Here is a 22,687-nt window from a genome sequence, read left to right as displayed (position 1 = left end):
ATATACCACCTAACCGTGGTTTTTTTTCTTTCTTTATAGTCATACTAGTTACGAGTATACTATCTCTTTATCAACCAGTCTATATTAGCAGCAGACACAGTACAGTGCGGTAGTTCACGGCTGTGGCTACCTCTGTGTCGGCACTCGGCAGCCCATCCATAATTGTATATACCACCTAACCGTGGTTTTTTTTTCTTTCTTTATAGTCATACTAGTTACGAGTATACTATCTCTTTATCAACCAGTCTATATTAGCAGCAGACACAGTACAGTGCGGTAGTTCACGGCTGTGGCTACCTCTGTGTCGGCACTCGGCAGCCCGTCCATAATTGTATATACCACCTAACCGTGGTTTTTTTTTCTTTCTTTATACATACATACTAGTTACGAGTATACTATCTCTTTATCAACCAGTCTATATATTAGCAGCAGACACAGTACAGTGCGGTAGTTCACGGCTGTGGCTACCTCTGTGTCGGCACTCGGCAGCCCGTCCATAATTGTATATACCACCTAACCGTGGTTTTTTTTTCTTTCTTTATACATACATACTAGTTACGAGTATACTATCTCTTTATCAACCAGTCTATATATTAGCAGCAGACACAGTACAGTGCGGTAGTTCACGGCTGTGGCTACCCCTGTGTCGGCACTCGGCAGCCCGTCCATAATTGTATATACCACCTAACCGTGGTTTTTTTTTCTTTCTTTATACATACATACTAGTTACGAGTATACTATCTCTTTATCAACCAGTCTATATATTAGCAGCAGACACAGTACAGTGCGGTAGTTCACGGCTGTGGCTACCTCTGTGTCGGCACTCGGCAGCCCGTCCATAATTGTATATACCACCTAACCGTGGTTTTTTTTTCTTTCTTTATACATACATACTAGTTACGAGTATACTATCTCTTTATCAACCAGTCTATATATTAGCAGCAGACACAGTACAGTGCGGTAGTTCACGGCTGTGGCTACCTCTGTGTCGGCACTCGGCAGGCAGTCCGTCCATAATTGTATACCACCTAACCGTGGTTTTTTTTTCTTTCTTCTTTATACATACATAGTTACATAGACATCTCTTTATCAACCAGTCTATATTAGCAGCAGACACAGTACAGTACGGTAGTTCACGGCTGTGGCTACCTCTGTGTCTGCACTCGGCAGGCAGTCCATAATTGTATACTAGTATCCATCTCCATTGTTTACCTGAGGTGCCTTTTAGTTGTGCCTATTAAAATATGGAGAACAAAAATGTTGAGGTTCCAAAATTAAGGAAAGATCAAGATCCACTTCCACCTCGTGCTGAAGCTGCTGCCACTAGTCATGGCCGAGACGATGAAATGCCAGCAACGTCGTCTGCCAAGGCCGATGCCCAATGTCATAGTACAGAGCATGTCAAATCCAAAACACCAAATATCAGAAAAAAAAGGACTCCAAAACCTAAAATAAAATTGTCGGAGGAGAAGCGTAAACTTGCCAATATGCCATTTACGACACGGAGTGGCAAGGAACGGCTGAGGCCCTGGCCTATGTTCATGGCTAGTGGTTCAGCTTCACATGAGGATGGAAGCACTCAGCCTCTCGCTAGAAAAATGAAAAGACTCAAGCTGGCAAAAGCAGCACAGCAAAGAACTGTGCATTCTTCGAAATCCCAAATCCACAAGGAGAGTCCAATTGTGTCGGTTGCGATGCCTGACCTTCCCAACACTGGACGTGAAGAGCATGCGCCTTCCACCATTTGCACGCCCCCTGCAAGTGCTGGAAGGAGCACCCGCAGTCCAGTTCCTGATAGTCAGATTGAAGATGTCAGTGTTGAAGTACACCAGGATGAGGAGGATATGGGTGTTGCTGGCGCTGGGGAGGAAATTGACCAGGAGGATTCTGATGGTGAGGTGGTTTGTTTAAGTCAGGCACCCGGGGAGACACCTGTTGTCCGTGGGAGGAATATGGCCGTTGACATGCCAGGTGAAAATACCAAAAAAATCAGCTCTTCGGTGTGGAGGTATTTCACCAGAAATGCGGACAACAGGTGTCAAGCCGTGTGTTCCCTTTGTCAAGCTTTAATAAGTAGGGGTAAGGACGTTAACCACCTCGGAACATCCTCCCTTATACGTCACCTGCAGCGCATTCATAATAAGTCAGTGACAAGTTCAAAAACTTTGGGTGACAGCGGAAGCAGTCCACTGACCAGTAAATCCCTTCCTCTTGTAACCAAGCTCACGCAAACCACCCCACCAACTCCCTCAGTGTCAATTTCCTCCTTCCCCAGGAATGCCAATAGTCCTGCAGGCCATGTCACTGGCAATTCTGACGAGTCCTCTCCTGCCTGGGATTCCTCCGATGCATCCTTGCGTGTAACGCCTACTGCTGCTGGCGCTGCTGTTGTTGCCGCTGGGAGTCGATGGTCATCCCAGAGGGGAAGTCGTAAGCCCACTTGTACTACTTCCAGTAAGCAATTGACTGTTCAACAGTCCTTTGCGAGGAAGATGAAATATCACAGCAGTCATCCTACTGCAAAGCGGATAACTGAGGCCTTGGCATCCTGGGTGGTGAGAAACGTGGTTCCGGTATCCATCATTACTGCAGAGCCAACTAGAGACTTGTTGGAGGTACTGTGTCCCCGGTACCAAATACCATCTAGGTTCCATTTCTCTAGGCAGGCGATACCGAAAATGTACACAGACCTCAGAAAAAGAGTCACCAGTGTCCTAAAAAATGCAGCTGTACCCAATGTCCACTTAACCACGGACATGTGGACAAGTGGAGCAGGGCAGGGTCAGGACTATATGACTGTGACAGCCCACTGGGTAGATGTATGGACTCCCGCCGCAAGAACAGCAGCGGCGGCACCAGTAGCAGCATCTCGCAAACGCCAACTCTTTCCTAGGCAGGCTACGCTTTGTATCACCGGTTTCCAGAATACGCACACAGCTGAAAACCTCTTACGGCAACTGAGGAAGATCATCGCGGAATGGCTTACCCCAATTGGACTCTCCTGTGGATTTGTGGCATCGGACAACGCCAGCAATATTGTGTGTGCATTAAATATGGGCAAATTCCAGCACGTCCCATGTTTTGCACATACCTTGAATTTGGTGGTGCAGAATTTTTTAAAAAACGACAGGGGCGTGCAAGAGATGCTGTCGGTGGCCAGAAGAATTGCGGGACACTTTCGGCGTACAGGCACCACGTACAGAAGACTGGAGCACCACCAAAAACTACTGAACCTGCCCTGCCATCATCTGAAGCAAGAAGTGGTAACGAGGTGGAATTTAACCCTCTATATGCTTCAGAGGTTGGAGGAGCAGCAAAAGGCCATTCAAGCCTATACAATTGAGCACGATATAGTAGGTGGAATGCACCTGTCTCAAGCGCAGTGGAGAATGATTTCAACGTTGTGCAAGGTTCTGATGCCCTTTGAACTTGCCACACGTGAAGTCAGTTCAGACACTGCCAGCCTGAGTCAGGTCATTCCCCTCATCAGGCTTTTGCAGAAGAAGCTGGAGACATTGAAGGAGGAGCTAACACGGAGCGATTCCGCTAGGCATGTGGGACTTGTGGATGGAGCCCTTAATTCGCTTAACAAGGATTCACGGGTGGTCAATCTGTTGAAATCAGAGCACTACATTTTGGCCACCGTGCTCGATCCTAGATTTAAAGCCTACCTTGGATCTCTCTTTCCGGCAGACACAAGTCTGCTGGGGTTGAAAGACCTGCTGGTGACAAAATTGTCAAGTCAAGCGGAACGCGACCTGTCAACATCTCCTCCTTCACATTCTCCCGCAACTGGGGGTGCGAGGAAAAGGCTCAGAATTCCGAGCCCACCCGCTGGCGGTGATGCAGGGCAGTCTGGAGCGACTGCTGATATCTGGTCCGGACTGAAGGACCTGACAACGATTACGGACATGTCGTCTACTGTCACTGCATATGATTCTCTCAACATTGATAGAATGGTGGAGGATTATATGAGTGACCGCATCCAAGTAGGCACGTCACACAGTCCGTACTTATACTGGCAGGAAAAAGAGGCAATTTGGAGGCCCTTGCACAAACTGGCTTTATTCTACCTAAGTTGCCCTCCCACAAGTGTGTACTCCGAAAGAGTGTTTAGTGCCGCCGCTCACCTTGTCAGCAATCGGCGTACGAGGTTACATCCAGAAAATGTGGAGAAGATGATGTTCATTAAAATGAATTATAATCAATTCCTCCGCGGAGACATTGACCAGCAGCAATTGCCTCCACAAAGTACACAGGGAGCTGAGATGGTGGATTCCAGTGGGGACGAATTGATAATCTGTGAGGAGGGGGATGTACACGGTGATATATCGGAGGGTGATGATGAGGTGGACATCTTGCCTCTGTAGAGCCAGTTTGTGCAAGGAGAGATTAATTGCTTCTTTTTTGGGGGGGGTCCAAACCAACCCGTCATATCAGTCACAGTCGTGTGGCAGACCCTGTCACTGAAATGATGGGTTGGTTAAAGTGTGCATGTCCTGTTTTGTTTATACAACATAAGGGTGGGTGGGAGGGCCCAAGGACAATTCCATCTTGCACCTCTTTTTTCTTTTCTTTTTCTTTGCATCATGTGCTGATTGGGGAGGGTTTTTTGGAAGGGACATCCTGCGTGACACTGCAGTGCCACTCCTAAATGGGCCCGGTGTTTGTGTCGGCCACTAGGGTCGCTAATCTTACTCACACAGTCAGCTACCTCATTGCGCCTCTTTTTTTCTTTGCGTCATGTGCTGTTTGGGGAGGGTTTTTTGGAAGGGACATCCTGCGTGACACTGCAGTGCCACTCCTAGATGGGCCCGGTGTTTGTGTCGGCCACTAGGGTCGCTAATCTTACTCACACAGCTACCTCATTGCGCCTCTTTTTTTCTTTGCGTCATGTGCTGTTTGGGGAGGGTTTTTTGGAAGGGACATCCTGCGTGACACTGCAGTGCCACTCCTAGATGGGCCCGGTGTTTGTGTCGGCCACTAGGGTCGCTAATCTTACTCACACAGCTACCTCATTGCGCCTCTTTTTTTCTTTGCGTCATGTGCTGTTTGGGGAGGGTTTTTTGGAAGGGCCATCCTGCGTGACACTGCAGTGCCACTCCTAGATGGGCCCGGTGTTTGTGTCGGCCACTAGGGTCGCTAATCTTACTCACACAGCTACCTCATTGCGCCTCTTTTTTTCTTTGCGTCATGTGCTGTTTGGGGAGGGTTTTTTGGAAGGGACATCCTGCGTGACACTGCAGTGCCACTCCTAGATGGGCCCGGTGTTTGTGTCGGCCACTAGGGTCGCTTATCTTACTCACACAGCGACCTCGGTGCAAATTTTAGGACTAAAAATAATATTGTGAGGTGTGAGGTATTCAGAATAGACTGAAAATGAGTGTAAATTATGGTTTTTGAGGTTAATAATACTTTGGGATCAAAATGACCCCCAAATTCTATGATTTAAGCTGTTTTTTAGTGTTTTTGGAAAAAAACACCCGAATCCAAAACACACCCGAATCCGACAAAAAAAATTTGGTGAGGTTTTGCCAAAACGCGTTCGAACCCAAAACACGGCCGCGGAACCGAACCCAAAACCAAAACACAAAACCCGAAAAATTTCAGGCGCTCATCTCTAACAGCAGTGTCAGTTAGTCACATTACACTGCACAGTAGTGTTCGTTAGTTACATTACACCACACACAGTGTCTGTTAGTTACATTATGCCACACAGCAGTGTCCATTAGTCACATACACTGCACAGTAGTGTCCGTTAGTCACATTTCACCACACACAGTGTCTGTTAGTCACATTACACCACACAGCATTGTCTGTTAGTCATATTTTACAGCACAGCAGTGTCCCTTAGTCACATTACACCACACAGCATTGTCTGTTAGTCATATTTTACAGCACAGCAGTGTCCGTTAGTCACATTACACCGCACACAGTTTCCATTAGTAACATTACACAGCACAGCAGTGTCCCTTAGAAATGTTATGCGGAAACAGTAGTAGTGCCCCTTATACACATGTTATGACTATATACAAAGGAAAGTGAGTCCGCACTGGTGATGAAGAAACAATTATGATAGAAATAACTGTATTACCAATATACTTATACCGTATTAATAAATTTATCACAGTGTTCTATTGGTGGTGCTCCTGGAATTTTTTTTGTAGATCCGGACTACATATTCAAGGGAGAGAAAAGACAAAAAAGTATCTTCTGGGAGCTCTTGTACGTGTTTATCAAATAATCATCCTATAAATCATACACTTTGGGATAAATTTACTAAGGTGGGAGATTTTTAGAAGTGGTGAGGTTGCTCATAGCAACCAATCAGATTCTACTTAACATTTATCTAGCTGCTTCCAGAAGATAATAGATAGAATCTGATTGGTTGCTATGGGCAACATCACCAGTTCTACAAAACTCCAACCTTAGTAAATTTACCCCGTTTTGTCCAATGTATGCATCACAAGTCGAAGTATAGGTAAGTGTTCTAAAACATAACCTTTAATTAGATCCAAGAATAAAAAAATTGGTATACAGTATTTTATTGATTCCTCAATAAATAAAAATGGGGCACATTCACCCCCAATTCACACCTGTTAATATTGGTGTCAATAAGCCCTCCAAGATGGGTGAAAATATAACAAGTTCATCATAAGGAGACTCTTTACAATTAATCCTTAATCTGTATATGGGGGAGTCTCCACTCCTCCAAGTAGGTGACTGCTTGTACCTCAAATTTATTAGGCTGTTGTATATGTGGAAACAAATATTTTATGAGGGAATGCTCAGGAGGGATAGATAGCCGAAGAGATAAAGAATAGCTGTGAATCTGCTTTCAACGTTAGACCGTATATTCATCAAATTCAGATGAACCCTACAACACCTGGTATTTCCATGGAGTCCCCTCCGTGGTACTGACCAGGCCCATCAATTTATTGCTTCCAAGATTGGATGGAATTGGGCAAATTCAATGAGGTATGATTGTAGGATGTAGGTTTAAACACTATGAATCACTGATGAGAGTTCACGTATGAGAATAGTTATGAAACAAATATATTAAGATAAAGGTCTCCCCAATGGAATCTCTAAATAGGGGAGAGTGAAAATACGTGACGATAGGATCTGCTGTCAGTGTTAGGCAGAGTTTATATGGTGCGCCCTTTGATCCTGCACCAACTCTGAATCACTGATGAGAGTCCAGAACGAAGAATAGTTGACGAGGAGGTCTATGAGTGTCCCAATATCCTTCAGTAATTTCGATATATGCACATAAAGTCATACACTTATTGTGGCTGCAGCGGAGGTAAATGTGTTAATACCACGGCCATGTACTGATTGTGGTAGCAGACAGGATAAATGTGCTACCACTTCAACACTTAGGGGGAAATTTACTAAGCTCCCGATTTTGACCGAGATGCCGTTTTTTCTTCAAAGTGTCATCTCGGTAATTTACTAAACACTAATCACGGCAGAGATGAGGGCATTCGTAATTTTTTGCAAGTCCAAGTAAAAAATTACGAATGAATACACCATCGGTCAAATTACGCCTGTTTAGATATGAATCTCGGTCATTTACTAACCATTCGTAATTGTAATTGCTGCCGTGAAAATGCATTCGCGGCCGCGAAAAATTACAAATCGTAATTTTTTCCTAAAAAAAAACGCGCCAGCATTTGAAAAGCGTGTTTACATGTGTACTCAATTATCCATTACTCACACCTGAATGTTTGGCCCTATAAAAGTGTTCCAGGCACATTTTGAACTTCTCTCACTCTGAAATGGCGGCTGTGGTGTGTGGCAATGATTTTTTGTTTGCTGTGGGATACCTTAGACTGCTCCATGAGGCTTCCAGGAATCAGGCCCAGGTAAGTGAACATGGTCAACAGGTTGTCCAGGTACCGCGGAGGCTGCGCCAGCCTCGTTTTTTTAGAGGGTGTTTAAACTTAAATGCATTGTCCGATGATAGGGTCATACAGATGTTCCGCCTAAATAGAAACAACATTTTCCACCTGTATGACCTTGTCAAACTGGGCATAGACCCTGAGACAGCACGCTCTCGCTCTGTCTCAGGCCTACACAAACTCCTGGCTGTGTTACACTTTATGGCTACTGGGAGCTTCCAGGCTGTGGCAGGCGACGTCATTGGTATCTCACAGCCCACCTTTTCCAGATATTTGATGCAGGTGAGTCTAAAAATACATAGGCGGTTATGTCTAAGTGTTGCTTCTGTAAGTTCAAACAACACAGTATTGTAGAGAATACCTAACATGACACTCGCCTTAGCTTCTTTAATGTCCACTCAGGTTTTGGATGTGTTGGAGCCACACATTAATGCCTCAATCTGCTTCCCTACCGAGGAGTCGGAGTGGAGTGCTGTCAGGGTAGCTTTCTATGAGCTTGCTGGCATGCCCAATGTGCTGGGGGCCATAGACTGCACACACGTTCAGCTGAGATCACCTAAGGGCCGCCAATATATATATACTAATAGACATCTGTCCCAATCAACTAATGTCCAGGTGGTCTGTGATGCAAACTTAAAAATTATGAGTGTTGTTGCAGGTTACCCTGGTGGCTGCCATGACTCCTTCATCCTCAGTCAGTCATCGCTCTTCGATAAATTTGAGGACGGACAAATGCCTGATGGCTGGCTGTTGGGTATGTTTAAAATGTTTTGTGTGTATGTCTTTTATCCACAAACTCGAGTTATGATTAGGTGAAAGAATAATCTAACATATGTACTAATGTGGACTATATCTGTTTTTCAGGTGATGGGGGTTACGGCTGCTACTCTTGGCTCCTTACTCCATTGTCCCAACCTGATTCTCCTGCTGAACACAGTTACAATCATGCACATAAGGCTACGCGGAATGTGATAGAAAGATGTTTTGGTGTGCTGAAGTCACGGTTTCGGTGTCTGGATAAATCTGCTGGCCTTTTGTTGTATAGTCCCTCAAAGGTGACTAGAATTGTGTTCTGTTGCTGTTTTCTCCATAATCTGTGTTTAACCCAACATCTGGCACATGATGAGGGAGAAAGCAGTCGGCAAGCAGAGGAGTTAGACCCATCTGGTGACAGTGTGAGTACATATGTAGGGAGGCAGGTACGGCAAGAAGTGATCCTGCGCTATTTTTCAGGTCAGTTTTAGTAGGCTGTAATTATCCTTGACTAAACACTTTGCACTACTTTCTATTGTGTGTTTTGTTACTTACTGTTTGTAGTTTATAGTGGTGTGTCCATTGTACTTAGTTTATGCTAAAAATACATTTTCAGTCATTACCCATGAAAAACATACATACATACAGAGCAGCTTCGACAATGTTTGAGACGGACACAGGAAGTTGTGTGTTTGTCAAATACAAATTTTTATTTTGCCAATCACATTGGGGTTATTTTTTCCGCTTGTGTGTGCTGGGTGCTGAGCTTTGTGCTGGCTCACTGGCACGTGCTCTGGAGGAACGCCGAACAGGGGAGGTTACTGGCGTTTGGATAGGGGTCGTGGTCCCCGAGCTGGAGGTTACTTGGTGAGCTCCCATCAATGAAATATTGCTGCTCAAATTATTAAGGCTTGCAATCAGCTGAGTGTTGGTTGCAGTGTGGCTGGCTACAATCCTGGATAACGACTCATTCACCACTTGGTTGTGCTGAATGAGCTGAACGAGTGCCTGCTGATGGCGCTGTTGCTCATCTATGATGCGCGATAAATGAGCAAGCATTTGGCTGTTGTCAGCCCTTATTTGCTCCATTGAGGTTGCCATTCGCCCTACTTGTACAATCAGTCTGCCCGAGTTGCGACTAATACGCGGTAGATGATGGGGCAGACTGGCAAGGTGTTGTGTATGTGCGGTCAGGCTGGCATTGCTTTGGGCCTGTTGGCTTGTCCAACTGGCCCAAAAATCATCTGGTATTTGGCTTGGGGGCGGAGCTTGTGCCAGTTGTGGACTGATGGAGGCTTGGGGGATATCCTGCAGCTGTATTGGCTGGCTTGGGTCAACAGGTGTAAGTTGCAGTGTGATGGTTGCCTGTTGGTCTTGTCCCTGCTGGTCCACGTCGGCCATCAAGCTGGGCTCTGTATGGGGTGGCCAACATGCAATGTTTATTTGTAAATTTTTTGCAAGGCTACTTCTACACATTACTACATTCATAATACTCAATTTTTTAACTTTTTGGCGTTGATTTTATAAACTTATAATGTTTTTTATGTTCAAAAATATATATACCAACACAGGCGGCCACATAGACAGATTTGCATAATCCTCACCTAACTAACTCCCCTCCACAGCATTACACTGTTAGATTCCCTCCCCTGACCACGATATAGACTACTTACCTGGATAGTCCAGAGGAGCGGAGCAAGTAAGCCATCTACATACTGGACAGGGGAGATGTGTGAACACTATAATGTTGTGGATGCTGTTTTTTTTTGGAATTTTATTGTTATTTTATTTAAATGTGCACGTGTGTGGGCCAAATTTTTAAAAAATTCTGATATTTATTAAAAATGATGTTGGCGAGAACATCCACTAAGACCTTATAAAAATTTTTTTTATCACCTTTAGCAATTGAAGACGTAACATCACATTGCTTGTTCTGGAAAACATGTAATCTCAAAACCAACTAACAACATATTAACTGTACTGTGTATATTATTGCCTATGTGTTTAATTTCTGTTTTTACTCACCAGATAACTGAGGGGATCGGGGCTCATCACTCTGCGAACTCGCCAATAGTGCCAGTGGTGGCTGGGGTGACACTGCCGAAAGTCGTCGCCTGGGTGGGGATGATGGAGCCGCAGATTCCGAGCCAAGACGCCGTGTCTTACTTGGCCTCCTGGGTAAGTGGGCCAAGCCCTGTGATGGGCGCCTTACAGGAGGTCGGCTTCCAGAAGCAGAACCTATGTGAAAATATAAACATTAATATTTTGTACTTCTATGTGTTTGCAGAATATGTGACTACACTGAAGTCTTACCTGCAATCCCAGCCTCATCCTGACTTGTCTGAGGCCTGTCTGGCCGGCTGGTCTGTGGGACTGTTGAAAAAGTGTACCAAACATTATTACCATGCTTTGTGTAAAAAAAACCCCTGCAAAGCCTTATTGTACTGTAACCATCTATTAGGTATTGGATAAACAAATAATTTCTGATTAAGAGCTTCAAGCTTCATTATTTTGTGGTGTATATCCAAATGTACATGATGTTGCACACAATAAATCTGTTACATTTTAGAATTATGCCTCAGATATTGCAGAGATTGACTACTTGCAAATGTTTCACAAATTTAATGTTGAAATAATTGCACCGTTTTTCAGAAGTAAATAAATACAAAAATCTTTTTAAAATAAGCAGACAACACAGATGTCCAAGCAATATCGTCAAAAAAAAAAGCCATTGCACATGTTTTTGCGCAATATTAAATTTACCAAACAGCCAATGCAAGGTGAAAAAAGCACATTCTAAACACAAACACACCTTAAGGGTGCATAGGCCTGCAATATGTGAAACACAATTTATGCATCCTTTACCCTTTAAAAATGACATTTACAACATTTAGAGGACATTTAAATAAAAATATAACACATCAAACTTACCATCCTGCGTGGGTCGGTCCGAATCCCGGACATGAGTAGCAGACACCACTTCGGCAGGAATCAATGCCCGCACAGGCTCCTCCCAGTCCCGATAGGTGGCCCGGAAAGGGGGGCCACCTCCGGTTTTTCTTGCAGATTTGGCCTCTTTGGCCATCTTGGCCTTGACACGCCGCTTTATATCATAAAACCTCTTGCGGCACGTGTCCTCAGTCCGCCTCACCACACCCTCACTATTCACGGCAAGTATTACTTGCCCCCACAGGACAGACTTCCTGCGGGAGGACACCTTGCCAGCATCCTGACCAAACAATTGGCGATGGTGCTTCATCAGCTCACGCACCAAAGCCATGTTTTCAGCATAGCTGAACTTTATATTCCTGCCAGTCTTGGTAGTGGTGCGTGGCTGCGGAGCCACAACACCATCACTATCACTGGAAAATACAGCAACAGGCACCCCCTCCTCCTCCTCCTCACTAACCTCCTCCCTCTCACTACCCCCCTCCACCTCACTAACAGCCTCCACCTCACTACCAGCCTCCACCTCACTACCAGCCTCCACCTCACTAACCTCCGCCACCACACTGACCTCTGAGTCTGACATGACAAACAACAAAAAACACTGAAAAATCAAAACACAAAACACACTCCTCCACTACTCCTACTACTACACACCACACAGCCAACACACACGCTCACTCACTCACTCACAAACAATGACAAAAGACTGTAAAAAAAAAAACAAGGACAAAAAAGTAGACAAACTGTGAAAAAACAATACTACAAATATGACAAGACTACTTACACACACAGTACAGCACTCAACAATCACCAAACTCCTCTCCAAATCCACCAAAAACTCCACCAAAGTCACCAACTCCAAATACACCTTCCTCTCTCCTCTCCACTAGCTAAACCCACGAGGTGCGGTGTGTTTGGGGCGGTTTTATAGTAATATGCACAGAGACTCCTCCTTCACGAATACAACCAATCACGGCCGCGTGACGAAAACGAAACTTAGGACTAAAAACGCGGCAGCAATTTCTAAATCACTGCCGTAACAGACATGTGACGCAGTCGTAAAAAAACCCATAAACGCGGCCGCGAAACAGCAAACGCGGCCGCAATCTACAGCAGAAAAGCACGAATGACATCGACATCGGAAGAAACGAAAAATACGAATACGACAGCTTAGTAAATTAGTCGTAATCAATTCAAAAAGTTGCAATTTTACACTGTCGATGTCATTCGTGATTGAACTTGGACATGATTCTGGAAATTACGAATCTTAGTAAATTTACCCCTTAGTATCTGTTTCCTTTTTATTGAGGCTGCACCAAGGTGTACTTATGTCTCAAAACAAAGGGCACAATTAATGATAGCATAAATTCATATGTCCATTTATATACGTTTGCTCGGCAACTTTACATTCTAATAGTTTCAGCAAACTTTCATCTATATAAGTGGAACTATCTAAATACACGGTGACACCTGCTGAGCCAACTAAATGCGGTGTCTCGGCTGGATACAAAGTTTCTAAACTTGTGGTACCAAAGTTGCTATTAGTATTTAACATCTATGGTTCATTGTAACTTTTCAGGAGTATATCTTTGTGATTATTTTAAATTGTATTTGTTTGTATGATCACACTGGCCGAGTGTATTGTATTGTACAATAAATTTATGTGGTTTATTATATGATTACTCTTATACCTTCAATCAGCAGCGCTACATAATATTTTGGTGTTATCTTCACGTATTTTCACTCTCCCTTATTTAAAGATTCCATTGGGGAGACCTTTATCTTAATCTATTCTTTCTCTCTTCGGCTATCTATCCCTACTGAGCATTCCCTCATAAAATATCTGTTTCCACATATACAACAGCCTAGTAAGTATATGATTTATTAGATGATTGTTTGATAAACACGTACAAGAGTGCTCCTGGAAGAGACTTTTTTGTCTTTTCTCTCCCTCAGAGCCGGCCTTAGCTATAGGCAGGCTAGGCATTTGCCTAGGGCATCCAAGCATGTCAAGGGGCATCCAAGCATGTCCCTGCAGTATCTCATGCTGGGAGGGACAGTCTACAAACTAACTGTTACTTTCCAAATGTATTCAATCAGTACTTGTATACACTGCTGTTTACATTTGTCAAATAAAATGCACATTCTCCCTTAAAGTTCTTTAAACTCCCTCCCACATGCTTGAATGCCCCTGACTTGTGAGACCTCAGACAGACAGCAGAAGCCCAGTAACTGCAATTCCTGGACCTTTGACATTTTCACTGACTTTATAAGGTTATTACTGGATGGCTCCTTATGATACCACGTGTATTTGGAAGACGTGTATTTGGAAGACTGCTTCACATAAATCTGACATGACCTATACTGCTTGTGCACATGGGAGAAGGGGACCCTGCTGCTATCCTGTGTGTGTCCCTTATCCCTGTGCAAACCCCAGGTGTCTGCAGGGACATAACGTGGGCAGTGTTCTCCTCACACTTTATTTCCTACTCAGTCCATGCCGTAAAATTCCCCTGCCAGGATCGCATACCCTGTGAGGTCACGTTCCTTGTACGGGTGCCCCTTTAATGGGTGCGAGAGCAAGCACACACCCACCCACCCATCATGCCACCCCCATCTCACAAAATGCAGTCACGGATCCAGGGAGCTGCATAGGCACACACACTGACTGCAAGCACGCCAGCAAGCAAAATAAAGTTTTATAAAAAAAGCTACTAGCATTACTAATGTGGGGCATATGTGTCAGGTGCATTACTGTGTGGAATTCTGTGTATTATGGGCATTACTGTGTGCCATTATGCAGGGTTGAACTGGCACACGGGGTAACCCCCCGGACCCCGGTGGGCCCCACTGCCTAAATGTTGCTGGGTCAGATGCAGAACTAGCGGCGGTACTAGGGGGCACCAGACAAAATTTTGCCTAGGGCATCAAATTGGCTAGGGCCGGCTCTGCTCTCCCTTATACATGTTATGACCACAGGAGGAGTAGTGTATGACTGGATCTCTTTTTTTAAACAATAATTATAATAATAAACACAATTTAATAATGTTCTGTATTTGTGTAATATATTCAAAAAATGGTATGTAAATAAGTACAGGGAATTGTCTGGCTTACAGTATCTCTAACTAAGCCTAACTTATCTCTAAATCATAAAAAAAGAACAGAAGAAAGTGTTGTCTCCAATTGGCGCACAAAATAAATAGAATAAAACTTAACTTTTATTAATAATTTATTATAAAACAGCTATTCGACATAGACCAGTGAAATATATGTAAAAAAAAAATAGCTAGAAAGTAAAGAGTAAATGTGCTGCTGGACTAGTACAGTTTATATTTCTAAATCTCCAATACATGGTTGTTAGCGCTCAGAACAGTTTCCTAATAAACCAGGTAAGCACTGTATACTACTGTATATCAATGGTGTCATTAATAAAAAATGTATATTACTCTTAATGCATTAATGACACATTCCACATATTATTGGACCAACATAAAGAGTCAACTATTTATAAGTGCTGGGGTAGTATGGTCATGTCAATTTTATTATCCGCCTTTAACCACTTAACTGGCATGATCAGTCCACATGTGACTGTTATACCCAGTTTTTTATGATAAGATCCGTTCTGCAGATGTGCATAATATAATATTTTAATATTTAAAAAAAATATTTTTAAACTATATAAAATTATTATTTTTTTATTAAACAACTATATAAACTGTACTGAAGGGGAAAAATTATCAGTTAAATGTTTTTAATATGCATTGGCATCTACCCTCTAAATGACCTCTAGCCCATATGCGACACGCAGACCCTTATTAGATCATTAATCACACAGTTCCTCTTGTCCAGGTAGTGTAAATATTAGGGGTAAACATTTGTTTTATACCACCATTTCATATTAACCACAGTTAATGTATGGATTTGATCAGTATAAAGACCTCACGTACATACCACAGACCCATCTTATATACTCATATGTCATACCCTCCAACATTTTACACATAAAATTCGGTACAAATTAGGAAAGGGTGTGTGACCATGGGTAAAGGGGGCGTGGTCACACCCCTTTTCCTGTACTTTCAATGGAAGTTTGGAGAGCCAAAAATCGGTACAGACCATAAAAAAGGTACTATACCTGCCAAAAAGGTGCAGTTGGAGGATATGATATGTATTAATCACCTGCTATAAGCCTATATGATACTAGGCAAATTATATATAAGCAGGTACAAGAGTATAGATAGATTATATTTCACACTTAATTCAATTACAGGGCCCTGTTGTGAGCTTCTTGTTATTGGCTAGTTGGTTTTAGCAATCTAGCCATAGTTATTCCATAACAGAAAATCTGATTTTATTTTTAACCTGTCACCAGAGCGGTAATTAATGAGTCAGTTAAATTAGAATTTGTATATAGTGATGAAGCTTCCAATTAAGATGTGTATTTTATCAGTGTACATAGAAAAAAAGTCATTTTAAATACAGTATACAGCAAATAAACTACTGTTTTTGTTACTATAGTTTAATTTTTTTTTTTAACTGCATATAAATCCACATTTACTGTCTCTATGTAACTGACAGTCAATCATCATTATTGTGGTTATAAATGAGTAGCAAAGAATGGATACACTGTCGCACATTTCTAATGCTGATCATTTGTGTAGGAAGCACTTCACCTATTTTGTCCCTCGCAGAGTTGCCTACATTCGGGAGGTGGTTGTTAGATAGATACTGTAGTTAAAAGGTTGACAGTCAATAGGTCGATACCATAGGGTCAAGTCAAAAGGTCGACAATCAAAAGGTTGAGAGAGTCAAAAGGGTCAACACATATGGTCAACATGTTTTTTGGGGATTTTTCATGTTTTTACAGCTTTAGCTGCATTTACTACCCATGTCACAAACGGTATCCGTTCACATGGTCGACCATGTTATGGCCGACAGTCATTAGGTCGACCACTATTGGTCGACATTGACATGGTCGACATGGACACATGGTCGACATGTGAAAATGGTTGACACATGAAAAGGTCGACATGAGTTTTTTTTTTCTTTTGGGGAACTTTTCCATACTTTACGATCCACGTGGACTACGATTGGAACGGTAATCTGTGCCGAGCGAAGCGGTAGCGGAGCGAAGGCACCATGCCCGAAGCATGGCGAGCGAAGCGAGCCATGCGAGGGGACGCAGTGCACTAATTGGGGTTCCCAGTCACTTTACGCAAAAAACGACACCAAAAAAAGTAAAAAAATCCATGTCGACCTTTTCGTGTGTCGACCTTTCATGTGTCGACAATTTTCACGTGTCGACCATGTGTCCATGTCGATCATGTCAATGTCGACCAATAGTGGTCGACCTAATGACTGTCGACCATAACATGGTCGACCATTCATACCGGAACCGTCACAAACTATTACCTTTTGTAACCTTGTGGCGAGTGACGCAGAGTGAGGCGAGCCCGAAGTGTGGCAAGCCCATGAGGGAAACTTTTCACAAATTTGGGTGAAATATGTGTAAAAACACAAATTAACATAAAAAATACTTCTTGTCGACCTTTTGACCCTGTCGACATTGTGACTGTCTACCTTTTGACTGTCAACCTTTATAATGTCTATCTTCAGTATCATACCCCCAACATTTTGACATTCTGGTTAATGACAGGGATTATTGCAGCATGTATACAATCATTGTTGCACAGAAGTTGGTAATTAATATAGGATGCACGACACCTATTCTTTCCCTTGCATATTAGCATGCATTCTAACTATTCTGGTTAATAACAGGTACTGTTGTCAGAGTCGGATTAACAATGGGGCAGATGGAGCTGCAGTTCCAGTCCCCCCATTGAAAATAGGCCTACAGAATCCTCTGCAGTTTAGATAGTGCTGACAGGAAAAAAAACCTTTTCTCTTGTCATCACTAATAGCATTTTCCCAGCAGCGCCAGCTGTGCACAATCGCTCTCCCTCCCTGCTCCCCCCTACTGATTGAAGCTTATAGCAAGGTTTAAATAAGCTCCAACACCAAAATTGCGATTAGCTCCACCTCCTGGTCCAGCTGTAGCTGTGCCCCCGATTACCAGTACTTCCTTTCACATGCTATCCAAGCTGTGTCACTGGGCCACCATAAGCTCCGTCACCCTGAGTCTTCCACAGTTGAGCTTCATGTCAACCTAAGCTCCTCCCATGGGCCATTCTAAGCTCCTCCCACTGGATAGTACGCCGCAGTGCACACCGCCTGGGTGTTCTACTGCAGCTGCTGTTTGAGGTAAAATAAAGAGCAGGGTAGGAAGTAAGCTTCTTATTCAGCCAGCTTCTTATTCACTTCTTATTCGGCTCCAGCCTCTTATTCAGAAAATATTATATTCAAATAGAGATGAGAGGGTTCGGTTCTCAGAGAACCGAACCCTACCGGACTTTGCCTTCCGAGTTCGGTTCCGAGTCCGGTTCGGGTTTTCCTGCCTGACTCGGAAACCTGAACACGGCAAAACGTCATCATCCCGCTGTCGGATTCTCGCGGGATTTGGATTCCATATAAGACCACCACAACAACAACAACCACAAGTCCTGATGAACAGGACACTACCACTGGACTGATGCAGTACAACACAACAAGTGTCCTGTTCATCAGTCATTCCAGTGACGAGGCAGTCACAGTGGTATACGCTGCTGCTATAAGTCCACTGCTGCCGTATAATAATTATAACAACAGCCACAAGTCCCTTACAGTGTTGTTGTGTTGTGCTGCATCAGACCAATGGTAGTGTCCTGTCCATCAGTCATTCCAGTGACGAGGCAGTCACAGTGGTATACACTGCTGCTATATGTCCACTGCTGCCGTATAATAATAATAATAACAACAATCACAAGTCCCTTACAGTGTTGTTGTGTTGTGCTGCATCACACCAGTGGTAGTGTCCTGTTCATCAGTCATTCCAGTGACGATATACGCTGCTGCTATATGTCCACTGCTGCCACATAATAATTATAACAACAAACACAAGTCCCTTACAGTGTTGTTGTGTTGTGCTGCATCAGACCAGTGGTAGTGTCTTTTCCATCAGTCATTCCAGTGACAAGGCAGTCACAGTGGTACACACTGCTGCTATATGTCCACTGCTGCTGTATAATAATAATAACAACAATCACAAGTCCCTTACAGTGTTGTTGTGTTGTGTTGCATCAGACCAGTGGTAGTTTCCTGTCCATCAGTCATTCCAGTGACGAGGCAGTCACAGTGGTATACGCTGCTGCTATATGTCCACTGCTACCGTATAATAATTATAACAACAACAACCACAAGTCCCTTACAGTGTTGTTGTGTTGTGCTGCATCAGACCAGTGGTAGTGTCCTGTCCATCAGTCATTTCAGTCATTCCTGTGTCGCATATTGTCTCATATAACTCCCAAGAAATAATGAAGAACAAAAATTTTGAGGATAAAATAGGGAAAGATCAAGAAGAACAACTTCCTCGTAGTGCTGAAGCTGCTGCCACTAACCATGACATAGACGATGAAATGCCATCAATGTCGTCTGCCAAGGCCAATGCCCAATGTGATAGTAGAGGGCATGTAAAATCTAAAAAGCCAAAGTTCAGTAAATAGAACCAAAAAAAGAAATTTAAATCGTCTGAGGAGAAACGTAAACTTGCCAATATGCCATTTATGATACGGAGTGGAAAGGAACGGCTGAGTCCCTGGCCTATGTTCATGGCTAGTGGTTCAGCTTCACATGACGATGGTAGCCCTCATCCTCCCGCCAGAAAAATGAAAAGAGATAAGCTGGGAAGAGCACAGAAAAGAACTCTGCGTTCTGAGACGGTATCACAAATCCCCAAGGAGAGTCCAAGTGTGTCGGCAGTTGCGATGCCTGACCTTCCCAACACTGGACGGGAAGAGGTGGATCCTTCCACCATTTGCACGCTCCCTGCAAGTGCTGGAAGGAGCACCCACAGTCCAGTTTCTGATATTCAAATTGAAGATGTCACTATTGAAATACACCAGGATGAGGATATGGGTGTTGCTGGCACTAAGGAGGAACTTGACGATAAGGATTCTGATGGCGATGTGGTTTGTTTAAGTCAGGCACCGGGGAAGACACCTGTTGTCCGTGGGATGAAGAAGCCCATTGTGATGCCTGGGCAAAATACCAAAAAAGCCACCTCTTCGGTGTGGAATTATTTCTCCACAAATCCGGACAACAGGTGTCAAGCCATCTGTTGCCTCTGTCAATCTGTAATAAGTAGGGGTAAGGATGTTAACCACCTAGGAACATCCTCCCTTATACGTCACCTGCTGCGCATTCATCAGAAGTCAGTGTCAAGATGTGAAACTTTGGGTAAGAACGTAAGCAGTCCACTGACACCTTAATCCCTTCTTCCTCCTGTACCCAAGCTCCTGTCTTGTGCAAGGTTCTCCAATCCTTCGAACTTGCCACACGTGAAGTCAGTTCAGACACTGCCAGCTTGAGTCAGGTCATTCCCCTCATCAGGCTTTTGTAGAAGCAGCTGGAGAAATTGGAGGAGGAGCTAAGACGGAGCGATTCTGTAAAGTATTTGGGACTTGTGGATGGAGCCCTTCATTCGCTTTGCCAGGATTCAAGGGTTGTCAATCTGTTGTAATCAGAGCACTACATTTTGGCCACCATGCTCGATCCTAGGTTTAAAGCCTACGTTGTATCTCTCATTCCAGCAGACACAAGTGTGCAGAGGTGCAAAGACCTGCTGGTTAGTAAATTCTCAACTCAAGCGGAACGTGACCTGTCAACAGCTCGTCCTTCAATTTCTCCTGCCACTGGGGCTGCAAGGAAAGGATAAGATTTCCTAGCCCACCCGCTGGCAGTGATGCAGGGCAGTCAGGAGTGAAAGCTGACATCTGGTCCGGACTGAAGGACCTGCCAACGATTACTGACATGTCTGCTGTCACTGCATATGATTTTGTCACCATTGAAAGAATGGTGGAGGATTATATGAGTGACAGCATCCAAGTAGGCATGTCAGACAGTCCGTACGTATACTGGCCGGAAAAAGAGGCAATTTGAATGCCCTTGCACAAACTAGCTTTATTTTACCTAAGTTGTCCCCCTCCAGTGTGTACTCCGAAAGAGTGTTTAGTGCAGCCGGTAACGTTGTCAGCGATCGGCGTAGGAGGTTACTTCCACTAAATGTGGAGAAGATGATGTTCATCAAAATTAATTATAAATTCCTCCGGGAAGACCTTTACCAGCAATTGCCTCCAGAAAGAACACAGGAACCTGTGATGGTGGATTCCAGTGGGTACGAATTAATACTCTGTGAGGAGGAGGAGGATGTACACAGTGAAAGGGGTGAGGAATCGGAGGATGAGGTCGACATCTTGCCTCTGTAGAGCCAGTTTGTGCAAGGAGAGATTGATTGCTTCTTTTTTGGTGGGGGCCTAAACAAACCAGTCATTTCAGCCATAGTAGTGTGGCAGACCCTGTCGCTGAAATGATTGGTTTGTTAAAGTGTGCATGTCCTCTTTATACAACATAAGGGTGGGTGGGAGGGCCCAAGGACAATTCCATCTTGCACTTCTTTTTCTACTTTGCATCATGTGCTGTTTGGGGACTAGTTTTTTTAAGTGCCATCCTGTCTGTAACTGCAGTGCCACTTCTAGATGGGCCAGGTGTTTGTGCCGCACACTTGTGTCGCTTAGCTTGGACATCCAGCTACCTCATTGCACCTATTTTTCTTCTTTGCATCATGTGCGGTTTGGAGACTAGTTTTTGTCAAAGTCGAAAAATATCCTGATACATATGCCTTGTACTAACCCCTCATGCACATGCCCGCTGCACGTGCACATGCTCTGCCGTGCGTGCACATATCCGCAATTTGCGTAAGATCGCTCCGGCGATCACGCGCGGTGTATGCGCATTTACGGTAGAGTTTGTAAGCGTCTAGCGTGCGACTCGATCATAGCATGTTTAACCCAAATAGCGTATATTTTAGTAAATATGCCCCTAGACAATGTCAGCAAGTATGTTTAGTTTAAACTGTTCCTGGACAGAGAGATTCCTCTTTGCATGATAGGAAGGGTCAGACAAAGGTTGAAAGGTGGTGTTTAGTATCCAGCTGTAGGGTATTTTATGAGTAACATTCCGATGCTAGTTAGGAAAAGATTGCTCGCTCCTGCGTATAGTTGGTTATTAAGGTTTAGAGTATAAGTATATCCTCACGGTGTTTCATTTGTGCCGCACACTTGTGTCGCTTAGCTTAGTCATACAGCCACCTCGGTGCAACTTTTAGGCCTAAAAACAATATTGTGAGGTGTTCAGAATAGACTGGAAATGAGTGGAAATTAATGTTATTGAGGTTAATAATACCATAGGAGCAAAATTACCGCCAAATTCTGTGATTTTAGCTGTTTTTATGTTTAAAAAAAAAAAATCATCCAGATCCAAAACCAAAACACAAAAGGGTGGTTTTCGCAAAACCAAGCCAAAACCAAAACACGAAAATGGAATTAGAACCAAAACACAAAATACGAAAAGTGCCCGCCGCACATCTCTATGCAGAACTACAGCTTCTTATTCAAAATGACGAAACTGGTGCCTGTGCCCGCAGGGCCAGTGCTAGGGTGTTCGGCGCCCCCCTGCAACTATAAATTTGCGCGCTCCCATACTTTACAAAGGGACATCGCACATAATGCTTTTACACATAATGCTCCCTGTAGTAGTGCTGCTTACACACGTAACGCCCCCTGTGGTAGTTCCATTTATACACAACGCACCCTGTAGTAGTGGCACTTACACACGTAACTCCCCCTGCAGCAGTGACGCTTACACATGTATCACCCCATGCAACAGTGACGCTTACATACTTAACGCCCCCTGCAGCAGTGACACTTACACGTGCAACGCCCCCTGTACCAGTGCGGCTTACACATGTAACACCCCCTGCAGCCAGGGCCAGATTAACAATGGGACGGATGGAGCTGCAGCTCCAGGCCTCCACATAAAAATAGGCCCATCATCATGGCAGCATGATGATCACTAGCCACCCAGCTGGCCACACAGTATTTATGTACTCAGGGAAGCAGTGGAGCTGATAGTTTAGGGGTGTACACACC

The 22,687-nt window shown here is 43.9% G+C and overlaps 1 protein-coding gene, 1 long non-coding RNA gene and 1 pseudogene across 3 annotated transcripts; 1 reads left to right on the top strand and 2 right to left on the bottom strand.

Moving 5' to 3' along the window:
- Window positions 1-6,874: 6,874 nt before the first annotated feature.
- Window positions 6,875-6,992, bottom strand: LOC134967198 (5S ribosomal RNA; annotated as a pseudogene).
- Window positions 6,993-8,449: 1,457 nt separating this feature from the next.
- LOC134965273 (uncharacterized) lies at window positions 8,450-11,148 on the top strand. Of its 2 annotated transcripts, none has more exons than XR_010188345.1 (3): window positions 8,450-8,959; window positions 10,686-10,835; window positions 10,945-11,148. It is a non-coding gene; the product is annotated as an uncharacterized LOC134965273 (long non-coding RNA). The 2 variants fall into 2 exon arrangements; XR_010188344.1 differs by lacking the exon at window positions 8,450-8,959 and adding an exon at window positions 9,004-9,137.
- Window positions 9,342-11,107, bottom strand: LOC134965271 (uncharacterized). Its single transcript, XM_063941759.1, has 3 exons — window positions 10,971-11,107; window positions 10,683-10,895; window positions 9,342-10,069 (listed from the first exon to the last, which is right to left on the bottom strand). Exon 3 carries the CDS (start codon window positions 10,056-10,058, stop codon window positions 9,390-9,392), a length of 669 nt encoding a protein of 222 aa, XP_063797829.1. The 5' UTR covers window positions 10,059-10,069; window positions 10,683-10,895; window positions 10,971-11,107; the 3' UTR covers window positions 9,342-9,389.
- Window positions 11,149-22,687: the final 11,539 nt, after the last annotated feature.

This window comes from Pseudophryne corroboree, chromosome 10 (genome assembly GCF_028390025.1).
Source record: "Pseudophryne corroboree isolate aPseCor3 chromosome 10, aPseCor3.hap2, whole genome shotgun sequence".
NCBI classification, from domain to species: Eukaryota; Metazoa; Chordata; class Amphibia; order Anura; family Myobatrachidae; genus Pseudophryne; species Pseudophryne corroboree.
Note: the sequence above shows the minus strand (reverse complement) of the source record. Positions and strands in the feature narration are given on the sequence as shown.

Bases quoted from the DNA above. Each gene is read 5' to 3' on its own strand.
- LOC134965271 (XM_063941759.1), bottom strand. From the start codon at position 10,058: ATGGCCGACGTGGACCAGCAGGGACAAGACCAACAGGCAACCATCACA.